At 42.3% G+C, this 20,516-nt stretch overlaps 1 protein-coding gene across 7 annotated transcripts in view; it reads right to left on the reverse strand.

The window, feature by feature from the left end:
- TSC22D1 (TSC22 domain family member 1) overlaps positions 1-18,627 on the reverse strand; it is a 90,183-nt gene extending 71,556 nt beyond the window's left edge. For 5 of the 7 annotated variants that reach the window (XR_014589313.1, XR_014589314.1, XR_014589315.1 and 2 more), the window contains exon 1: positions 14,670-17,545. Coding sequence is in view for 2 of the 7 variants with exons in the window: in XM_083854884.1 (XP_083711010.1) it covers positions 14,670-17,503 (2,834 nt within the window). In the remaining 5 variants the exon portion in view is untranslated. Of the gene's footprint in view, positions 1-14,669; positions 17,546-18,170 lie in introns of those variants that run through there. The other 2 variants (XM_083854884.1, XM_083854882.1) reach the window with 2 other exon arrangements.
- Positions 18,628-20,516: the final 1,889 nt, after the last annotated feature.

Here is a 20,516-nt window from a genome sequence, read left to right on the forward strand (position 1 = left end):
ATCCAGCTACTGCAATTATTTCTTTTTATCTCACTGGTCCAGTGACCACTTGACTCTGTACAATTTGAGTAATTCTTTGCAGTTACCTACCTACATGCACGCCTATAATCAATATGATTATTTTGTGCTGCAAATAAGAATTCTTGCCATCTACTGTGTTTTCACACAATTTAAAGTTCACTCTCAAATATTTTACTAAATAGGTATATAATTGGAAAATTTTAGAAAATTTAAACTTAAAGAGAAATGAAAATTTAAATTAAATTTAAACAGAAGCTTTTGAAGCTTTAACATTTAAGGCATTTTCTTCTTTTACAGACCTCCTGAATGTTTGCCAGCGAGGCTCGAATGCCAGTGCAATAGCATCCAAAATGCTATTTTGAGCCATTGCTGTGCTGACCATTACATTTTTCAAGCACAAGAACAACTTCCTGAAAAATAGTAATTGTGAATAAGTGGGTTTCTTCTTAATGAAATCTCAAGTATCTTGCTTCTACTTACACAACACCTTGATTTCTGGTCAATGCTTTGACAGAGTAGGGCAGTTGTTACACTTCTCCGTACTTTAAAGGTGCAACAATCTCTGAACTTTTTTTTCTCCCCTGTAGGTCTCCACAGGATCTTGGGGCAATGAGCTCCAGACAAAATCTTACTATTAGCCAAGGCAATTTTACACATGGCCTCTTGTTCCCAAATTGTTTGAGGGCACACAGGCACATACAGTCTAGATCATGATCTAAGCTAGTCCTCATCTATAATTTAAAGCACAAAAAAGTGACTCATAAGGAGTTAATGTCTCAATCAGAAGTCTGATATAAGTTTATCATTCAGCTTTAGAGATTTACTTCTTGGTTTAGGTATTACTTGGTTGTTTCATTTGAATTCTTTCTAATCCCTGTAGATTATCTTTTGTCATTTAAGAAAAACACACCACAACTCAATTCTAAGATGTTGTAGGACAGGCCTCAGCAACAGCAGCTTTTTGCTTTCAAAGAACCAAGATGAAGTACCTTCCTAATTTACTAGAAGGACATTCTGTGCTTTATACCTGTCCACACAAAAGCCAAATGACCCTTTTGGCACATTTGGCAAGAGATCTGAACTCTCAAACATACTAATTCACCAAAGTAATAGTGGGTGAGAGTGAAAAATCCTCAGAAAGGCAAAAATGACTGGGGTAAGACACTCCATTTTACTTGGAGAATATATGAGTGATGTAAGAGGAAAGGAAAGCCAGTGACCCTGACATTGGCTTCACTTCCTACAGACACCAAATGTTTGGAACAAGCAAACCTAGTCTACAAGGACAATACAAAGGCCTTCTGGTTCGGTAAGAATGACTTTCTGAGAACATAAAGAAGGGAAAATAATACAAATGGAGGTCTTCTCACAATCTGACAAGGAATTAGCAGCACACCAACTCGTTCCATTCTTTTCCTTACTCTCTTTTATTGCTTCTACTCTTCAGACTCACCAACAGAAGGGTCACTTTCCTGAACCCAAGTATTTACCATTCATCACGAGTCCTCAAGCAACGAATAGCACATGCTGAACCAAACTGGACAAATGGAAAAAGCACAGGAAACAAAGCTGAAGCAGAACTCTAAGACATCATTCCAGGCTTAGAAATGGGATGCATTAGTTTATGCAGCATAAACCAGCTCAGCAAGTGTTGCATTTTGCCAACATTATCAGGGAAGAAGGAGAACAAAGTTCTGAAGCCTGTACCTCAGCATGTAAGCAGAACAATATAACGAAGCTAAAATACAAACAGTTCACACCAAGCAAAGAAAATACACAATGAAATCTTGAAATGCAATTTGTACACACATAAAACATGCCAACCTAGGAAATCTACAATTAACATCGAGGAATTGCTTCTGTTGCTTATAAATCTGGATGGTCTTGGCCTCAACAGTTAAGCATTGATTAAAACTTCCAAGGACATATGGCATGCCCACAACACTCAGTCATACCAGCCAGACAGCACAAAACCCACCCCAGCTGGCCAAATGCTGCTCCACAGCCTCTTCTCCCTATGGCAGTGGGCCTCCAGCCCTGAACCATTAAGTGAATAAACTTCCACCCCCTCCCAAGAACTTATACTGAAGGTAACAGACACATACACACATTACTAGATGCCTCCTTTTTTCTAGGTAAAGGTTCAGAAGTTTCTAGTAGGTAAAGGTTTGGAATCCGTACAGCAAAGTGCTCCAAAAGGCAAACCTCAATCCAGGATTTCCAAATTCTTCACCTCACAGGGCTCTTATTGAGCCTTCTCTTCAGCATTTCTTTCTTCTATGACTCTTATCAATTACTCACTTAGGTGAATTAACTTGATAATCCTTCAAGAAAATCCATCTGCCACATCAATAGTGGCCACATTGACATTTCAGGTGTTCATTGCCATGTTTCAAACACACCTTCTATTCAGTTTTAATTTTCAAAACAGGCAGAAGCAAAAAGTTCTAATTTTCATGCTTCCTATCTATGCCATCTTCATAAAATCCACCACATCAATACTTAGAGAAAAAATTGCTTACTTCACCAGAAAAAATTGCACATCTCTTCAGACACAGTATTTCAAACCATTTCTTACCAATTTCAGATTAAAAACAACCCTTGTTTACCACTTAAGAACAATCTCACAGAAACTAGTCACACTCACTGACAGACACTATAATTAAATATTATTCCGACATGGCTGGATCTTCTTTCATGAAGGAAAAAAAACCTACTTTTCTCAGAAATTATTTTTGGTACATTTTTCTTGTGGTCACATTAGGAAGATGAGACTACCAAAGATAGTTACTTCTTTTAACTCTTATTTCTAAAGCAAAATGCAAATCTTTCCAGCAATCTCATGATTTCTGAAATGGCTTTGTTTCCAAATCTTGCCTCTTCATCAGAAGCAGACAACATAAATCAGTGGTTAAAAACATGAAAGAGATGAGAAAAAAAAATTAAAAGAAGGGTTACCCACATGCTTGAACAATTCTGCAATGGAACAAACCATTTTAATAACATCATTTTAAATGCATACCTTGGGTTAGAGTATATAATTTAGGATATAAAATGCTACAGAAAATATGTTTCATTTAATATAATTTTCCATATTATAATTAATTTTTTTAGGAATGGTATCCAAGAAAACTGAAGTTTTTAGTAGAAAACGCATTAAGAACTTCTAATATATAATTTACAGAAACTCTACATACACATATTAAAATCTGCTACAGACAACCAAAGCTTAGACTTGACCAACTGTGAGCACAGACCTCACACTGCCAAGCTGCCTGTGCCAAGCTGTGCACAGCTACATGGCAATACCATCTGATGAATACAATGTGTATGACTCTAGTGATCACAGGAACAAAAGCATGAGAAGGTTTGTCTGCATTCACAAAGGGTACAGACCTAATCCAAAGCAACCTGACAGCAACTTTGACAAAGTATTTTTAAAGAGCACCTATAATTTCAAAAAATCATAGGATTCTAAGGCCAAATTAGAAGGATGATGTCTGGGGATTTAGGTAACTGCATGGCTCTTACATTGATCTGACTTATCTTCTGAGTAACATTTTATGTAAAACTCATCATTTAACAAAAAGATATCCCCAGGGCTTGGGTGCATTTTTGTTCTTCATAGTTTTTCTTGCAATATTAGGACAATCAGAACATTTTAGGTCGTTATAAAATGTACATGCTTCTGAAACATTAAGAATGGTTTAGTCTATCATGTTCAGAGGTTGGAATAGGAGGAAACTTTGTTAAAAAAAAACCAAACAAAAAAAACCCACAAAAAAAAACCAAACAAAAACAAAACAAACCAAACAAAAAAACTTAACAGGTTTCCTTAAACATCTCCCCAGATAAAAAACTATTAAGAGGAAAGATTACATGGCTTGCTTAAATATTTAAATCTGTAAGAATCAAGACAAGCCTCTAGTCAAAAATACGTATGAACGCTTCATACAATTTCAATGTCCTTTACAAAATTCTTTGGAGAACTTTTTCAGAGAAAATATTTTTATTCAACAACTTGACAGAAATTAAAAAAAACCCTACTCTAAATACTTTAAGAACCTGGACAGTAAACATACATAATAAAGATTCCACATCAGATTCTGATGGTCAGACAAATGTAGAAACTGAAGATAACTACACCGGTTTGCTATAACATGCCACTATTTCTTTTTCCCTTCCATAGATCACAGTGTTCTAGAAGCTGAAAGCACCTTGATGCAAACCATTATCTTTCATTTACATGTTAAATTCCAATGAAATAACAAGACTGCTCAGTTTCTTCTCCACCTCCAACCCTGAGCAGCCCTACAGATCGACACATCCCACAGGCGGCCAGTGAGGCCTCCTGAAGGGCCTGACCTGCGCCTTCCTGGCGAAACGGCAGCTCCAACAATTCCAGTGCAGTGCTGTTCAGGATATGATGCACTTCATTACTAACAGGGTACAACTCCGCAAGAACACAGAAATTACTAATCCTGCTTTGCTGCTCTGTTTATCCCTAAATCACTAAAAACATTCAGGATTTTGCCTGCTTTAAAGTATTGCTGTCTTAAAATCACTTCAGAAGTTGTATGGACATCAGACACCAAGTTCTCCAACATTCTCTCTCCTGCTCTTTGTTATAAAGCAGCCAGCAAAACAGAGCACCAAATCACAACAGGGCCTTTTAGCTACTATCCCATAAATAGGAAGAGGCTGTATTGCCAACAACTGCATATACTGGACTGACACACTGCACGCCTGACAGTATTTCAAAAATTAAAATCCCTTTCCCCACCAGAAAGAAAGAACAAAACCAGCATCACGAACGTTTCTTTCACACCTTCTACCCTCCCTCCTCTCCCTCCAATCAAACACGGGCTCAGAAACTCCTCTTTTTCCACAAGCAATTACAGAACTGGAAGGAGTCTCATACACTTGGAAAGAAAAAAAATAACACGGAGGCACATGCACGTCCTACACCAATCCCTGAACATTCACGAGCAATTCAACATTTCACCCAATTTGGGATATTAGGCCTACTAAAGAAACACTTGGCAGTGCAATATGTTGATCCATTCTTAACATAATAACCTCATTCAGCAGATTAAAGAGGTACATTTATACCTTGAACTCATTTGGGTGCTACAGTAAATTATTTAACAAGTACTTAAAGTACGTAGTCATTAACTCATGGTTCCTTTTATTTTATTTTCACTTGGTTTTATTTTGCGAGACTCCAATAAATGAGACTGTAAAAGCAGCAATTGCTCATTCTTTCACCAGTAGGTTTGTTTCAGGTTGTTTCATTAAAAAGAAAAGCTTTATATATTCTCATATGTGTACATATGCATAAGGAACATAAAGCATTTCAGATTAAAGGATTTCAAAAACAAATTAATCAAGATGTTCTGGAGACATTTCAAGTAAAGGCCAGGTCAAGGTCCTTCACTAAACAGCTCGTAATAAAAACATACCATAATGCTAAATATAAACATTATATTACTTTATAAACTATATACTATAAACATCAGTTATTACTATAAAATCCTTCCTTGACAGATTTCAGGGATGCTCATAGTCTGAGAATCTTCTACTGAGAGTGATATCAAGGCAGAATGACAATATCATGCACAAGTTGACACACACACAATAATCATGAAAAATCCTAAATTGTTCTCCTTTCTATATAGCAGGCATTACAGCATGAACCCTCACGAAATCTTAAAGGGAAAGAAAAGCATTCCACTTCTGTCAGGCTCAATCTGGAAGTACAAATTAAAATGCTGTTTATAGTCCACAGACAGACTTCCTTAGAAAAATATGGAATCTTTCATATGGTACAAAAACACATTATGATATTTCAACACACATACATCCAGTAAAATTATGAAGCTTAAAATAATCTTCCAGGAAATCTACAGAAGCCTTTTTTTTCCTTTGCTTATCCCAACTCAGTGGCAATATATGCCAAACAAGTCACTCATTATTCAGATTCTGTCTGAGAAATTTTTGCTTGCTTTTCTTTAAAAAGAAAAGTATTTCAAAACTGCAGTCACAACAGACATCAAAGCAATCACACATGAATTACTGGGTTAATTTTTAATCACAATCTTCTTTAATAGCTATAAGAGCACTAAATATATAAAAACACAAAATTAGTATGGTTACATTCTGATTTTCTGATTTCTACAGCATCTTATAAGTTGACTGCCAATCATCATGTCTCTGTCATCTATCATGACTGATGGAATTGGGTGAAATGAAGGTCAGAGGAAGCTTAAGAGGCATTTAAGTTTTCTCTCATCTTGACAGGGATTTCATCCCTCTACACTGCACAGACTCCAAAGTCACTGGAGAAACATTAAAAGCTATTTCTATAGCTTGTATTTGTCTACAAGTATTTAAAGGAAAACACCATTTATAAACCAACATAAGCAACACTTAAAGGATACCAAATTCAGAACTTAACACTTCATGCAACTAAAAGAACTACTGATGATATGTAAGCACCAAGGACAATCAACACTCAGTTATCAACAACTAGGACCCACAAGACAATGGATCACAAATGAAAGACTGACAACATCGGGAAAAAGATGGTGTAACTTACATTTGATCCACACCTTGTGATCTTACAGGGGGAATGAACCAAATGTAACACTGAGGGTAAAGAATCAACCACACAGTAATAGCACTGCATGCTGAAATTATGTTACCTGTGTAACTCACCATTAAGAGCTACACTGCAGTACCATAGGAAAAAAGAACCCTATTATTAAATGCATTAAGATGCCAAGACTATTGTTGAATGTGTATCCACATTTTCAGCAGTTTTCAGTACTATCCCTAGCACTTAGCACAGTACTTTGACACTGTTGCTTAAACAGCTGCTGGAAAGGTTCAAAACTCAGTAACACACCAAGAAATCAGAGTCCTGGAAACTTCCTGCTGATATCCATGCTAATTAAAACAACCAAACACACACAAGTTAAAATAAAATCAAACAAAACCAAAAACAAAACAAGACCAAAAAAAAGGAAAAAAACTAAAGACAAGACACACAAACAAGAAGGCTGGAAAAATACCTATATCACACAGAAGCTCAAACAATATGCCTGGCCGAGTCATTTAACAAACTTAAGCAGAAGGTAATAAAACACTCCACAACCATATTCCAGCTGCTATCAAATCTGTACCTTACTAGAAGTAACGCCTGTATTTTTTAACAGATTGTGGTCCCATTCACCTACAGTAAGTTCATCTCCAAGTCTAAACCTAGAGATCTTCTGCTGCCTGTTTTAGCAACTTATAAAATGGTACTTCTCCACTACACTCAAAATAATGGATTATTCCAAAGTACGTAAACAGATGAACAAGACACCCCTTAAATTTAATTAAAACAACTACAAAGCCATTTTCTGAGAATCTCCTTGAGGGAAAAAAAAAGCACCAATGATAGGTGCATTTGTTGCTCTTTGAGGACTACAGTAAGCTCCAAAACTGTGTTAAATTTCCAAGCCATAATGATAAACAAAACCCCCCAACTACTTTACTTCTTAATCTGTTCTCCTAGTGTAACTTCATAATTCTATACCCTTTTCAGTCTGTACAATACCTACAAGCCCCAGCAAGGAAGGCTAACTATACAGAGCAGTTTGCTTTGGTAGCCATTCTCTGCTGAACAAAGAAAAGTTACTTTTACTTTTCTGGACCACCACCAACCCCTGCACTGCAAGAAGAAACAGAAATTGGGACAAGAACTTCAAGCCTGAATGCCTACAATTCTTAAATTTACATCATCGTGTAAAAAAAAAAAAAAACAAAAAACTCAGGAGTCATTTCTGGTACACAATAATGCCAAAATAATTTAAAGGAAGCATAATCAAAGTAATTGTTTGCTTAAAGAAAACAGTGAAAAAGTTTACTGTGACTTTTCTGGTTTACCAAAAGACATTAAAGATTTTACTTTTGCAAGTATAGAAAATTTCATAAAATTGAACAAGTTCCCATTATTAAAGCATAGTAGTGGGTTTGAACATAATGAATATCATTCTTCATCTCTGCACAGCACCAAAATCAGAAGTCCTTATTTAGTAGGTTCTAGCAAGTCATTTAGTCCATAAGGTAACCAGCAATGACAGATCACCTAAACTACCATAGGCTCTGGCATGTATGGCATCTTTACAATCCCTGCCTGCTGAACATTCATAACCTCTAAATATCTCTCTCGGGAAAGTCAATTCAGTGGAAGACAGAGATTTTTGATGTAACTGCAACCACAAACCAAATGCTGCTTCCAACACTGACAATGCACAATAGGTGTTTGGAAGCTTGCACAAAATGAGCTGATAAGGATTTCTACACCACTGACTGCAGCACAATTACTATCTTTGTTAGCAAATTCCAAAGGCAGACAAAGAGTTAAAGTGTTCCCGACATTAAAGCCTGAAGGATGATCAGGTGCTCCAATTTGATACCATAATTATGCTGCACTTCCACCATGCAATTCCTAAGTCTGAATGCTTTAGAACAGGCTAAAAAAAATAAAGTGCTGTATCTCCAGTCACTCAGGAACTCTTTCCATCATAGCTTTAGGCTATGGTTTCCTGTACAACCATGCTGAGAATAAACTAGTTTCTTATTTAGAGTGATCATTACCATGAAATAATTTACTAAATAATCTTGCCCTTAATTCATCTTAATAGCACTGCATTTGGTGGCATAAATGCAGTAAATGAAAGGTATAGGCCCACCTTAAGAAGTTTTCAGGTGTTTGTTAAGGTATAATATGTATTACACACAGTACATTTTAGCCTCATAAATTAATCAAAAGAATAGAAAAAGAACCAGCGCATTAAATCAAAGAGAACAAAGACACACTATTCTCTTCTAGTCATTTTTATGTTTCACCTACATCACACTGCAAACCCAGATCACAAATTATTCCCAGAAAGGTCATACCAAGAATACACTTCCTATAATTGCACTGATATTCAGGCATGTGCAGTTTTTTGTTTAAAAGACCATACTAGCAATACTGCTGTTTACAATCTGATGTACTTCCTAAGCTGTTAGGAGACAGGTCTGAAAAGGCTTATTTACTTTATTACAATCTGTAAGATGACTAGGTTATAGGGGGTCTTTTTGTAGCATAGGTGTGCTAACCATACGCCTTTTTATTTATGTCTAAACCAGATACATTAACATATTGGGGGTTGCTAGGTTGGGCTAGGGTCGTTTGTTTGTTTTGGGTATTTTGGAGGGGATAGTGGTGTTTGCTTTTTAATTATTTTCCCCTCCTACTCGGCTAACTTTGCTAGCTTACCACTGACTGATACCGTCATTACTCTATTCCCCATTATCGAGATCACAGTAACTTGTAAAGGCTGAAACATTTTACTACCAACCTGTTTGTCAGTGGGTTTAATTCTAATTTTCAGATTAGCCTGTAAAGAATGCAAATCCTGAGACAGTAATAAAGATTGTTTTTCAACATTAAATACTTTAAAATCCTGTTTGCTCATTTTCACACACACATACATAGATGGTTTCATACTGATGCAATGCTCTAATGAGCAACCAAAATTGCAATGCTAAGGAATAGTTTCTGGAAATCAGCTGAAAAGATGAATTTCTCAGCATCCGCCTTAAGTGCTAAATTACTGCTTTTATAACTCCTTGGTATCTGTTGGTTCCTCCTGTCTTGAAAGACAATGCAATACCAAGCACTGTAGCAACCCTCAGTTCAAAGTGTATCATGGTATGCAAAAAATGCACCTGTAAAAGACACCAGGAAAAGCTCCATCAAAAAAGATATTGCCACCTACAGCTGGTCAGCAGACATACAAGGCGCAGACCCTAAATTCCTCATTGCTCTTTACTTAGAGCAGAACTAACAAAGTCAATTCCACCGACAATGGGTATTTTACTTCATCAGACAAAGTGAGAAACTGGACTCGTCAGCATGACACAACAGCAAGCACAATTTCTTCATCAGTTTTCTCCTTCTACTCACTTGACTTGCCATTAGTGAGGTTAATATTTTTTTTCAAGTTCCACAGAAAGCTCAATTGAAGATATCAACAGATTTTTTTTAACAGTTCATCTCCTAGAACTCAAATCACATGGTTTTCAAAATGGTGGCAAGACTATGAAGCAAGTTTAAAATCTGCAAGACAGAAAATAACACCAGCGCCCCTAAGATGTAACTAAAAAAATAAAAATCACTATAAATCTATGCTAATCCACCAGAAATCCTTTGTTGTATTTATTCCCCTTCTCACCAAATATAGAGCAGCAAAACTTCCAGCAAACAAAAAGCCCATACAAACTCTAAAACCACTTACAAAATCAAAATAAGCATGCAAAATAGTTACTGCACCAAAAATATAATTAAAGCTTCCAGTTCTATCTTACTTCATTCACTACTGCTTACAAAAATCTTCAGAAAGTATTGAATTACATCTGTAAAAATCTCAGTTGTACCTGGTCAACCTTTCCACTGCACAGCTGCATACATGATGAACTTTAGCTCAGCTTCCTGATTGTACTTCACTTTACAATCTAGTACCAGTTACTACTGCTAGAGGTTTCTCAATGGCTGCTCCCAAGTCTTGTGATTCTCATGTTCAGTTTTAATCTTCCAGCCCCTCTACAAACTTAGTAACAAGCTAAGAAACACATATCCTACACAAAAAACATTTCTAAAGGGATCTTCTAGTAAAAATTTCTCTTAAAAAATAATGAGATTGTCAAATAACAAATAATATTTTAAATCTCTATGCCATTCTTGTGCTTACCATCATCTTTTCCTCCTTTCTCTTCAGCTTTGTTGGATAACATGCACAAACAGGTGAACACAACTTGCACCAGCCTAAAGAATGTGAACAATTCTACAGGAAATGTTTTCAAGGACAAGGAGGCAGTTATTAGTTTTCTTATCCTTCATTCACAAAATCTGCTTTTGAGTAATGGCAAACAACATTTCAGATTAAGTTATTTTTAAGTTCACTTATAGCAACCTTTATCAATGCTGTAAAATACATTAGCTTTTGAAGTCTTCACTTTGCAGTGAAATTTTATGTCTTCACTTAAAAATAATAAGTCCATACAAAATCTTACTGCAAGCATGTACAGCAAAACATTGTCTATGAAGATGTAAAACTGATTTTGCAACACTAAGTATAAATACACAAAAAGATTCACTGCAATACAAACATGCCTTCTTCCATGCTTAAATATCAAACACGTGAAAATAAAAGCAATCCTGCTTTACAGTTCTAAAGATGAAATACTAAACTCAAAAGATCATGTCTAAAATTAGCAAGATTTAATAATTGTAGTGAATAAATCAAGGTAACCAGTCCAAATCCAAGAAACTATGTAAGAACTATGCATTGAGTCCATACCATGGCTCAAGCTAAGGAGAAGGAAAAAAAAGTATTTAACAATCAAAAAACTGGCCTGCATTTTTGTAGACCAAAAATTAAGAGATGGTGAATCTACCAACACACAAACATTTATGGCACACCCAACCAGCTTAAGAAAGACTAGTCAGAAGAATTATGGGTGTTTGGTGACTTTGTTGGGGTTTTGGGTTTTTTGTTCGGCAGTTTGATTGTTATTTTTTTAATACAGAAAGTACAGAGACTATTATTTGTATCTTCTCTTTATTTATTAACATTTGCAATTAGTTTTCCATATGGCATTCTGCCAAGCAGCTCATTTTTAATATCTAATCTTCACTATGACTTAAAATAAAAGTCATTCATACTGGAGAAATAAAGGTTACGGTTCTCAAAGCCGATACACTCCACACTGTCTATATTTAAAAGGCCATGCCCTGATAACAGGCATAGAAAGAGCTGCAAATGGTGTTCTAAAAACTGAACAGACTTAAAGACACTGGCACGGCCTTAAATGCAGTTATATACAGGTTTAAGGAAAGCTGGGAGTTAATCTATACAAGGTATTACATGGGTCAGATGTTTTTTCAAAGGCACGCTAAATGGAATTTTACAGCTTCTTCGCTGGCCCAATTATGTCATCACTCACTTCTTTTCTCCTACCTTTTCCTTTGCCAGGTTTAGAATCACTTGGGATGTATTGATAGAAATCTTCAGTGATATATGTGCGTGCAGATAAGACCGAGCAAAATGGGGATTTCAAACACACATATTTACAATACACCTGCTTCTGAAATGCTTATGGTCTTTTCACAATACACGACCCTTTACCTCCTGTAACAGTGGGGATAATCTAACAAGCCAGCAAAAAAACTCACTGGAGAAATCCCACAGCCAGAAAAGTGGGGAGCCAAGCAGAATAACAACGTATCTTGCACTGCCTTTAGTGAGTAACAAACTCTAAGCTCCAGCCCAAAATTCCAGTGAAGATGACAATAGAAGCACTATGCCCTGAGATCCCCTGGAAGTGGAAACAGAAGCAATTTCACTAGGTTTTTAATGTCACATACAAATATACAGGGAGACAGACACGTGCTGCTGTAAATTGTCTGACTGTACACAAAAGTGATGGCCACTACTGCCACACACTAAAAAAAAAAAAAAAAACCAACAAAAAAAAACCAATTATTTTTTGTCTCTATTTAATAGAGTCATATCCTGCTTTGTGTAAAGAATATAAATGGTTTTCCAACTGCAGCTAAACAAAAGTGTAGTCTACCTGGAGATGACAGATTGAACAAAGGCGCAACGTGCATGGGAGAAGAAAGGATATGATCTGTGGCTAGCCAAACAACAGAGGAAGAAGGTATTTCTGGCTATTGTTACCCTGAGGGATTTAAACATTCTGGAAAAACTACCAATCATGTCAAAGTGTTAACATATGCTCTTAAAATCAGGGTACAGACATATTCTAGATGTCATTTTCCAAAACACTGAGTATCACTATGCTTATGATTCTTCTACTCAGCTAGGACCCCCTGAAAGCTTAGGGGGATTTTTTGGTTGATAAAAGAAAACAAAACCAAAAAACAACAATCACACAACTACAAAAACAAATAGCACCATCAAACACCAGCAGGACCCGTGAAGAGAAGAATTAGTGTCCAGGTTTACAAAATTCAAATGACAAACCAAAAAAACATTTCTGAAAAACTGCTAGTAGCATAATGGTGACACTGTTGGGTTTAACACTTCAGTCTGTCTTCTACCACCTTCATGAACTTATTGACTAAAAAAACATGATCAGAATGCAACAGTGTTGGAACTTGTCTTCTAGAAGACAAGCTGCTACTCATTACAGTTCTCTGGCATTTTAGAAAGATGTGATGAAAGCCACTACGGCAGTCAACACCTTATGATCAACATAATCAGAGACTGCTGATAGAGTTAGGATTTTCAATATTAAGAAAATAATCCAGCCTCTCCCAACAACCCATTTTATTTAAAAAAAATAAAATTAATGAAGTCTGGCCACTGGTATTACTCCTGATTTAAGTTACGGCACCAGAAGGTATTCAAAAAGTGTTTCACCTCACATTGCTACGGCATTTTTCCCACCTTGTGTTTAATGCCTAATTTTGTCTCCTCACTCAAGTCTCAGTTTTTCTAGTGTTTTCTGTCCTGCTCCACATTCCCAAGGCAGGTTATTTATCTTAAAAGTTACTTCTCCCATTAATGTAGCTTCTCAGACAGGAAGTTCTTTGGAAGAAGCACCAGTCTTCCTGGCCACTCGCAAACCTGTATCACAAGAGGTCCTCAACACATTGAGGACTTTTCACACATAATTAATATCAAACCATCACACTTAAAAATTGATGTTTCAATCAATTCAGCCTGCACATACAACGGTCTCAACTTCTCTGCACACACTGTCAAAGAAATGAGAATATTCACATGCACGTACTATTAAGACCAGGCAGTGGTCATTTGCTTGAAAAGGTGAAGGTGAGAGAATGTATGTAGCTGGAACTGGTGAAAATGGGAAAAAAAAATATAGTTTTCTTACTCTAACTGCGCAGAATTGGCGTACCAGATTCACAGGTTGACCACCCTTGGGCAGGCCTGAGCAGATCTCACCGTGCATTACCACCTTGAAGGAAAGCCATCAAGCCCAAAAGTATCCCAGGCTCAATTTTTAAAGAGCCACAACAGTGTTGCTGAATATCCCTTAGCTCACCATACTCATTTGCCTAAAGCATCTCTTGGCCGTCAAAGAGGATTTAAATACACCACAGAATCACAACTGGTTCAACCTTAGTGAAGTCAATACTCCAAAGAGAGACACTAAGGCAGGATGAAGTCTAGGCTTATGGAAAAAAATATATACCTGAGAATAAATATTAATTATTTTCATATAATAAATAGTTTAAACTGCAATCACCACTAGTATACCCACACTCTACAGTATTCTTGTCTTCCTCAACACAATGGGAACACACACACTGAACAGACTGTTAAGCACAATTTACCCACATAGTAGTTTCAAAGCATAATCAATACAACCCACCCCCTCAAGAGAAAAACAAGTTCTTTAATACAATATATGCAAGTGCTGAGACTTGAGAAACAGTATTTTAATTAGACAGAAACATCACACTGCTTCATTTCACAGAATGGCTGTAACAAGACCTACAAGTTAGTGCAAATCGAACTATCAGAGAGTCCATCTTTTAATAAAGTTACAGGCAGCCTTACCTCTCATCCTCACCATCTACAAGAGGCGTTGTCAACGGCAGCACCTTCAGTGGGAAGAGGGAGGCCGAGGAAGGCATGTTGCTGCTACTGCCATCTGAAGCGGCCGATGCTCCACCGCCGCTCTCGACGCCGGCAGCCTGAGGTAAACCCACCAAGGAAGGTTCTGTAGGGCGTCTGCCGTCTTCCATTTGGCTTGCAATGGACTGAGCTAGTGATTGTGCGGGGAACTGGGTAGAGCTTAGTGGCATCTGCTGTGGCACACTCTGTGCCACTGGCATACCTATACTTGTTGATATCAAGGGAGGAGGCTGACTAACACTTTGAGCCAAACTGCCATTCGGCACAGCCGAAGCCTGTGCTATATTCTGTGGCTGCCCCAAACCTACAGAAGCAGAAGGTATGCCAGGAGGCACAGCTGAACCAGCTTGACTTGGCGCAGGAACAGTACTAGCAGAGGGTATAGGGCTTACCGCAGGCAGCTGCTGGCCAGTCATCCCTTGGACTACAGATTCCACTCCTTGTGCCTGTGGCTGTACAGGTAACAAGGTGTTTTGCTGAGCAATGACCATTTGTTGAGGAAGGCCTGTAGCGCTAGCCTGTAATCCCTGCTGCATTATTCCTGTCTGCACAGGTTGCACTACTTGGGAAGATGGAGGAGCAGCCGTTGATGGCATAACTGGAGGTGGAATTTGGTTTGCAGCAGATGGTGGTTGCACCACAGCAGCTACGCTTCCTTGCTGCCCAACATTTAGCATTTGACCACTGGCAGCTACACCTGGTATTGCTGCTGGAGCATGTGCAACAGGCTGAGCTGGGGCGGCAGCTGGATGTGCTTGCACTGAAGGCTGCAGGCCCTGTGCCTGGGCAACAGGAACCGGTTGCCCAGTTCCCACTCCTGTAGAACTTGGCTGCATGGCAGGGGCTGGAGTCTGAAGGATCTGCTGATGTTGGATGTAGTCTGGCATAGCCCCTGTGACGGAGTTTTGGTTCACCGGCTTAACGTGACCCGCGGCCATCTGCGCAGGAACCGGCTGCTGCTGTGGCTGCTGCTGCTGCTGTCCGTACTGCAACTGCTGCTGCTGCACCACTGGCAAAGGCTGCACAGGCTGTGCCGGCTGCGAATACGGCAGCTGCTGTTGAGCCATGCTCTGAAGGGCAGGCTGCTGGTGGCCCAGAGATGGGGATACACCTAATATATTAACCGGGGCTGGCTGAACCCCAGTAACAGTGGTTAGACTGGCCTGTGCAGGAGGTTGGACCCCTGGCTTCTGCTGCGGATAGTTTACTTCTTGAGAATGCAGCTGGACTTGTGCAAGCTGTGATTGAGAAACACTCTGTGGTATACTAGATGCTGGAATTGCTGGAGGAGCAGCACTGCTAAAATCCATCTGCGGACCCACACCTTGAAATGCTTGCTGCTGTACCACAGTAGGTGCTCCCATTTCTCCACTTCCCACACTTTCTGTATAGTGACTCAGTGTGCTTACATTGCTGCTAACAGAACTCCCACTGGTGCTCTCCCTTTCAGAAGTCACTTCAAGCGGGTTTTGTTTTATCGTCTCTACTGCTTTGTTTACTGCTACTCCCTCCGAAACTGCAACAGTGTTTTCTTTATCATAGAATTCAGTGCATGTCCATCTACCTTTTTTGAAAGGTTCAGAACTAGAATCTAATTTTACAACCCTAAACCTTGAGGTGCCAGATGCAGGCTGCTGCTGGCTTGATCCCACTGCCATTCCTGCAGCTGGATTAGTAACATTGTTAATGACACTAGAGGAAGCACTCGTACCATTGCCAACACCACTCAAGATATTCACATTAGCATTGCTGCTAGCTCCAGACAAAGCATTTACATTACCAGTACTCATGATGTTGCTTAAATTTATAGTACCAAGCACATTGCTTGCCACACTAGAACTACCACCACCAATATTATTTAAGGTACTAGTTCCAGCAGCAGGACTTATACCTAAATTGCCAGGAGTACTTGTAGTGCGGATATTAGACACGGCAGATGCCGGGGAACCAGTGGATGATGCAGCAGAAACTGGTGCAATTGATATAACATTGTCAGAGCTTCCAGTTGTTGATAGTTTTCTAAAGGATGGACTGGGCGGTGGTCCTCCAGAAACTGGGGCACTACCCACCCCAGGATGTGATGGATGATGGTGTCCGTGATGGTGGTGGTGAAGATGGTGGTGATGATGAACATGATGGGGATGAACGCTTCCATTGATCACAACACTCTGCTGTGGGTGATGAGGCAGAGGAGCATGCTGCTGAGGAAGATGAGGCTGGTTTGGAGAAACAGCCCCAGGAGTCTCTGCCTCTTGGAAGTTATTTAGAGTCTCTTCAGAAGAACTCCTCTCAGGCTCTCCCAAGTCAGTGGCTCTGGATAAAGACACATCCAAGATTTCTGAAGATGACAGGTCTTCAGTGTGAGATTCATCCAGGTCATCGTAGCTTTCTGTATCCTCAGCTATGCTGTTATTAGAGCTCATACTAGCTGATATTTGAGCAGGGGTCACACTGGTAATTTGAAAGCCACTTTTCTTTTTCATTTGAGCTCCAGTCTGTGCAAGGGGCTGTGGCTGGAGCTGAGACTGCGAGAGGAGGTTCAGGCTTTGTGGATGAGGAGGTGTCGGCTGTGGACCCGCTGTCGAAGCTGCTGCAGGAGATGGAGGCGGCGGCTGGACCAGCAAAGGCGGCTGATAATCCTCGGCAGAGAGGGCAGCGCTCCCAACGCCGGTACCTGGTGCAGTGGGAGCAGTAACGCAGCTGCTGCCGCTGCTACTGCTGCTGCCCCTTCTAGGAAACATCGCCGGGTGCGCCATCTTCCTAGCACTAATGTCTGCGGCTGAGTCAGGCTGGTGCATTGTATCGGGTGTATTTTAAGAGTGCAATCCCCCGGTATGGAAAGAGACAGACAGACAGACACACATACACACACAGTTAGCTGTGTGCTCAGGGCAGGGCAGACACCACCGCGCACAACCCCCACCGGCTCCCGCAGCGCACGGGCTGAGGCGGCTCGGCACCGCCAACCCCCTCCCCTCCCCTCCTCCTCCCCTCCGAGACAGGGAGGGGGCGAGCACCGGTCCTCCGCCGCCTCTGAATGTCACACTTTCAATCCTCCGCCATTCACTTTCTTTCTCCCTGCCACCCTTCCCCCCGTCTCCCTTTGATTTCCACCACCACCTCCCTGCTCGGCCGCTCCCCCCCTTCCCCAGCCCCCCGACTGCGCCTCTCTGGGGAGGGCAGCCAGCCGGCCGCCCCGGGGCCGAGCCCCTTCCTCCTCCCCGCCAAGGCTCCGCCGGGCGCCGCGGCTCGCCGGCAGCCGGCAGCACCGCCCTCCCTCCTTCCCTGCCTCCCTCCCTCCCTCCCCGCCTCGGCGAGGCGAGGGCAGCCGGCGGGCCCGCAGGGCAGCCCGGAGAGGCGGCCGGCGCCCCTCGCCATCCCCGCTCTCAGCAGCGGGAGCGGGAGGAAGGCGCGGATACGTACAGGACTGGCGCACGGCAGGGCGGCAGCGGCAGGCTGAGCCGGGCAGGGACATCCCCGTCAGTGGCAGCCATGGAGCTGAATCATTTTGGGTATCAGAGAGACGGAATAAGGACGGAAGAAAAGCAGCTGCAGTAACCCGACAGGAGAGTCCATGAAAAGGAGAGAGGGAGGAAGGGGGAGCCAGCCAGGCAGCCTCTCTCTCCTCCCTGTGTCTGGCTGTCTCTGGAGGAGGCTCCGCTCCGCACGCTCTTCCTTCCCCCTCCGCCGCCTCCTCCCCCTTTATAACAGGCGGCACCCGCTCGTCCTCCGCAGAACCGCGCCTGGAATCCGTCCTCCTCCTCCCGCGTGTGCGTCCGCCCCGTCCTTTCTTCCCTCAGGGTCTCCTCCCGGCTTCCCCGCCGCCGCGGGTCTCTCCCTCCCCGTGCCTGCCCCGTCTCCTCACGGAGCGCCGGAGGAGGCGCCGCGGGGGGGAGGAGGGGAGCGCTCGCCAAAGGGGAGGGCGGGCGAGAGACAACGTAAGATGGCGGCGGCCGCCGCGCACGCGCGCCCCGCCGGCAGACATAAAGCCCGTCTGGCCGCGGCCGGCGGAAATGGGGCTCGGCTCGCGTGGCGGAAATGGCCGAGCGGCGCCGAGCCCGCGGCGGGCGGGGGCGGCCCGGCCCGGGCAGGGGGCGAGGCTGCGGCCATGGCGGGCGGTCGCCCCCTCCCTCCCCTCCCCGGCCGCGTCGTGCTCCCGCCAGGTGCCCCCTCTCTGCCCGCAGCATGACTGTGCCTCACATGACCTGCCGCCGCCGCCTCCCTCCCCCTCTCCTCAGCTCCGCTGCAGATTTATTCAAGTTATTCATCACCTTCTCTCTTTCCTCCCCTCCCTCGGTCCAGAATATTCCTGCCCGCTCCTTCCCCCGCGCACAGGGAGGCAAGCAGAGTGTGCGCGCATCCCCCTCGCTCGGGGCCGCCTTTCCTTTCCCTTTGTGCCCGGGGCGGGCGGCTGGCCCCGGGGCCCCGCTCCATCCCATCCCATCCCATCCCGGCGGGGTCGCCGTCCCCCCGCAGGCCCCTCAGCACCGCCCGGCCCGGGGCAGCGCCTCGTCCGTCAGCGGCCGCATGCGGCGTGTGGGTGTGGGGGTGTGTGTGTTTGGGAGCGGGGTGTGTGTGGAGCTTCTCATTAAAGCTCCAGGCGAACCGTACCAAAACATTGATAAATTAAAAAAAATTAAAAAATAAAAATAAAAAAAAAAAAGAAAATAAACACCCCACCTTACTACACGGGGTCGAGGTGAAATCGACCTTCCTTCCCTGTTCCCGCTCCGGCCTCCTCAGAGCCTCCACACGCTCACCACGGTGAGGCTACTCCCATATCCCTTATCGTTCCATCCCATCCCAAACGGAGCCTCTGTCCTGTGGTGAGCAACAACTATCTATCTCCTATCATCCAGAGACACTCGATGCACACATACCTGCCAGGTGATTTCCCTTCACATCTTTATGCCTGTTGGCTTGCACAGAGCTGCCTGGAAGGTACCTCATGGCCCCACCATGATCAATGGATCCAGCCAATGGATCCCCAGCGCTGGCATTGCTCCACCTCTCCTGACAGCAGAACTTTCTCCAGCTGGGCTTTCAGAGTTGCATAGGTGGGGTGTCCTGCATTCCTACAGAGGTGGGGACAAGTTCACACCCTCTGCCCTGATGTTCCAGCAGCCTGGTGGTCCATGGGGTGTGCACCGTGCCTGGAGAGCTGCTCCTATTGCCAACTCCTGGCAGCATGGCCTTGCCTCCAAACAGAGCCATCCATGAGCTGGCAGGAGGTGTCTCAGATCACTGCTCTGAAGTTGGTCTGGCTCGCCTGCAATGCTGAAGTGTTTGGAGGACTTGAGGGGCTTAGGGTAATGTTGTAACCCGACTGTGGAGCCCACTGGTCAGGACAATCAACAGGGCTTGGAGAAAAAGCAGGTCTTGCCTCTTGCTGCGGTGAATATTTAAGCACATAAGGAATAGTAGTAGAGCTTTAATAGGAAAAAAGGTTGTGAGAGTCCAAGGTATTTTATCATATAGCTGAGTCATTAGAGAGTTCTTATGGGAGATGTAAATGTTAGTTCCTTCAGGCAGGGAGGAGATTTGAGTCTCCAGTGTTTAGTGTGTGGCATTTAATCACCAAGGAACTAAAATCCTGCTTTTCTTGCTCCATTTTGTGAAAAGGGCAAGGATTCAAGGTCACACAGAGTGAGAGCTTTTGCTGCCTGTTCCTGAATTTCACCCTTCCATCTTGCCTCTCCCTATTAACCTGGCTTATCTAACTCTCATTTGGTGTGGGGATAGGGGTGGCTTTTGAGAAAACCCTGTCTT

Source organism: Zosterops lateralis (assembly GCF_965231275.1).
Source record: "Zosterops lateralis genome assembly, chromosome: 2".
Lineage (NCBI taxonomy): Eukaryota > Metazoa > Chordata > Aves > Passeriformes > Zosteropidae > Zosterops > Zosterops lateralis.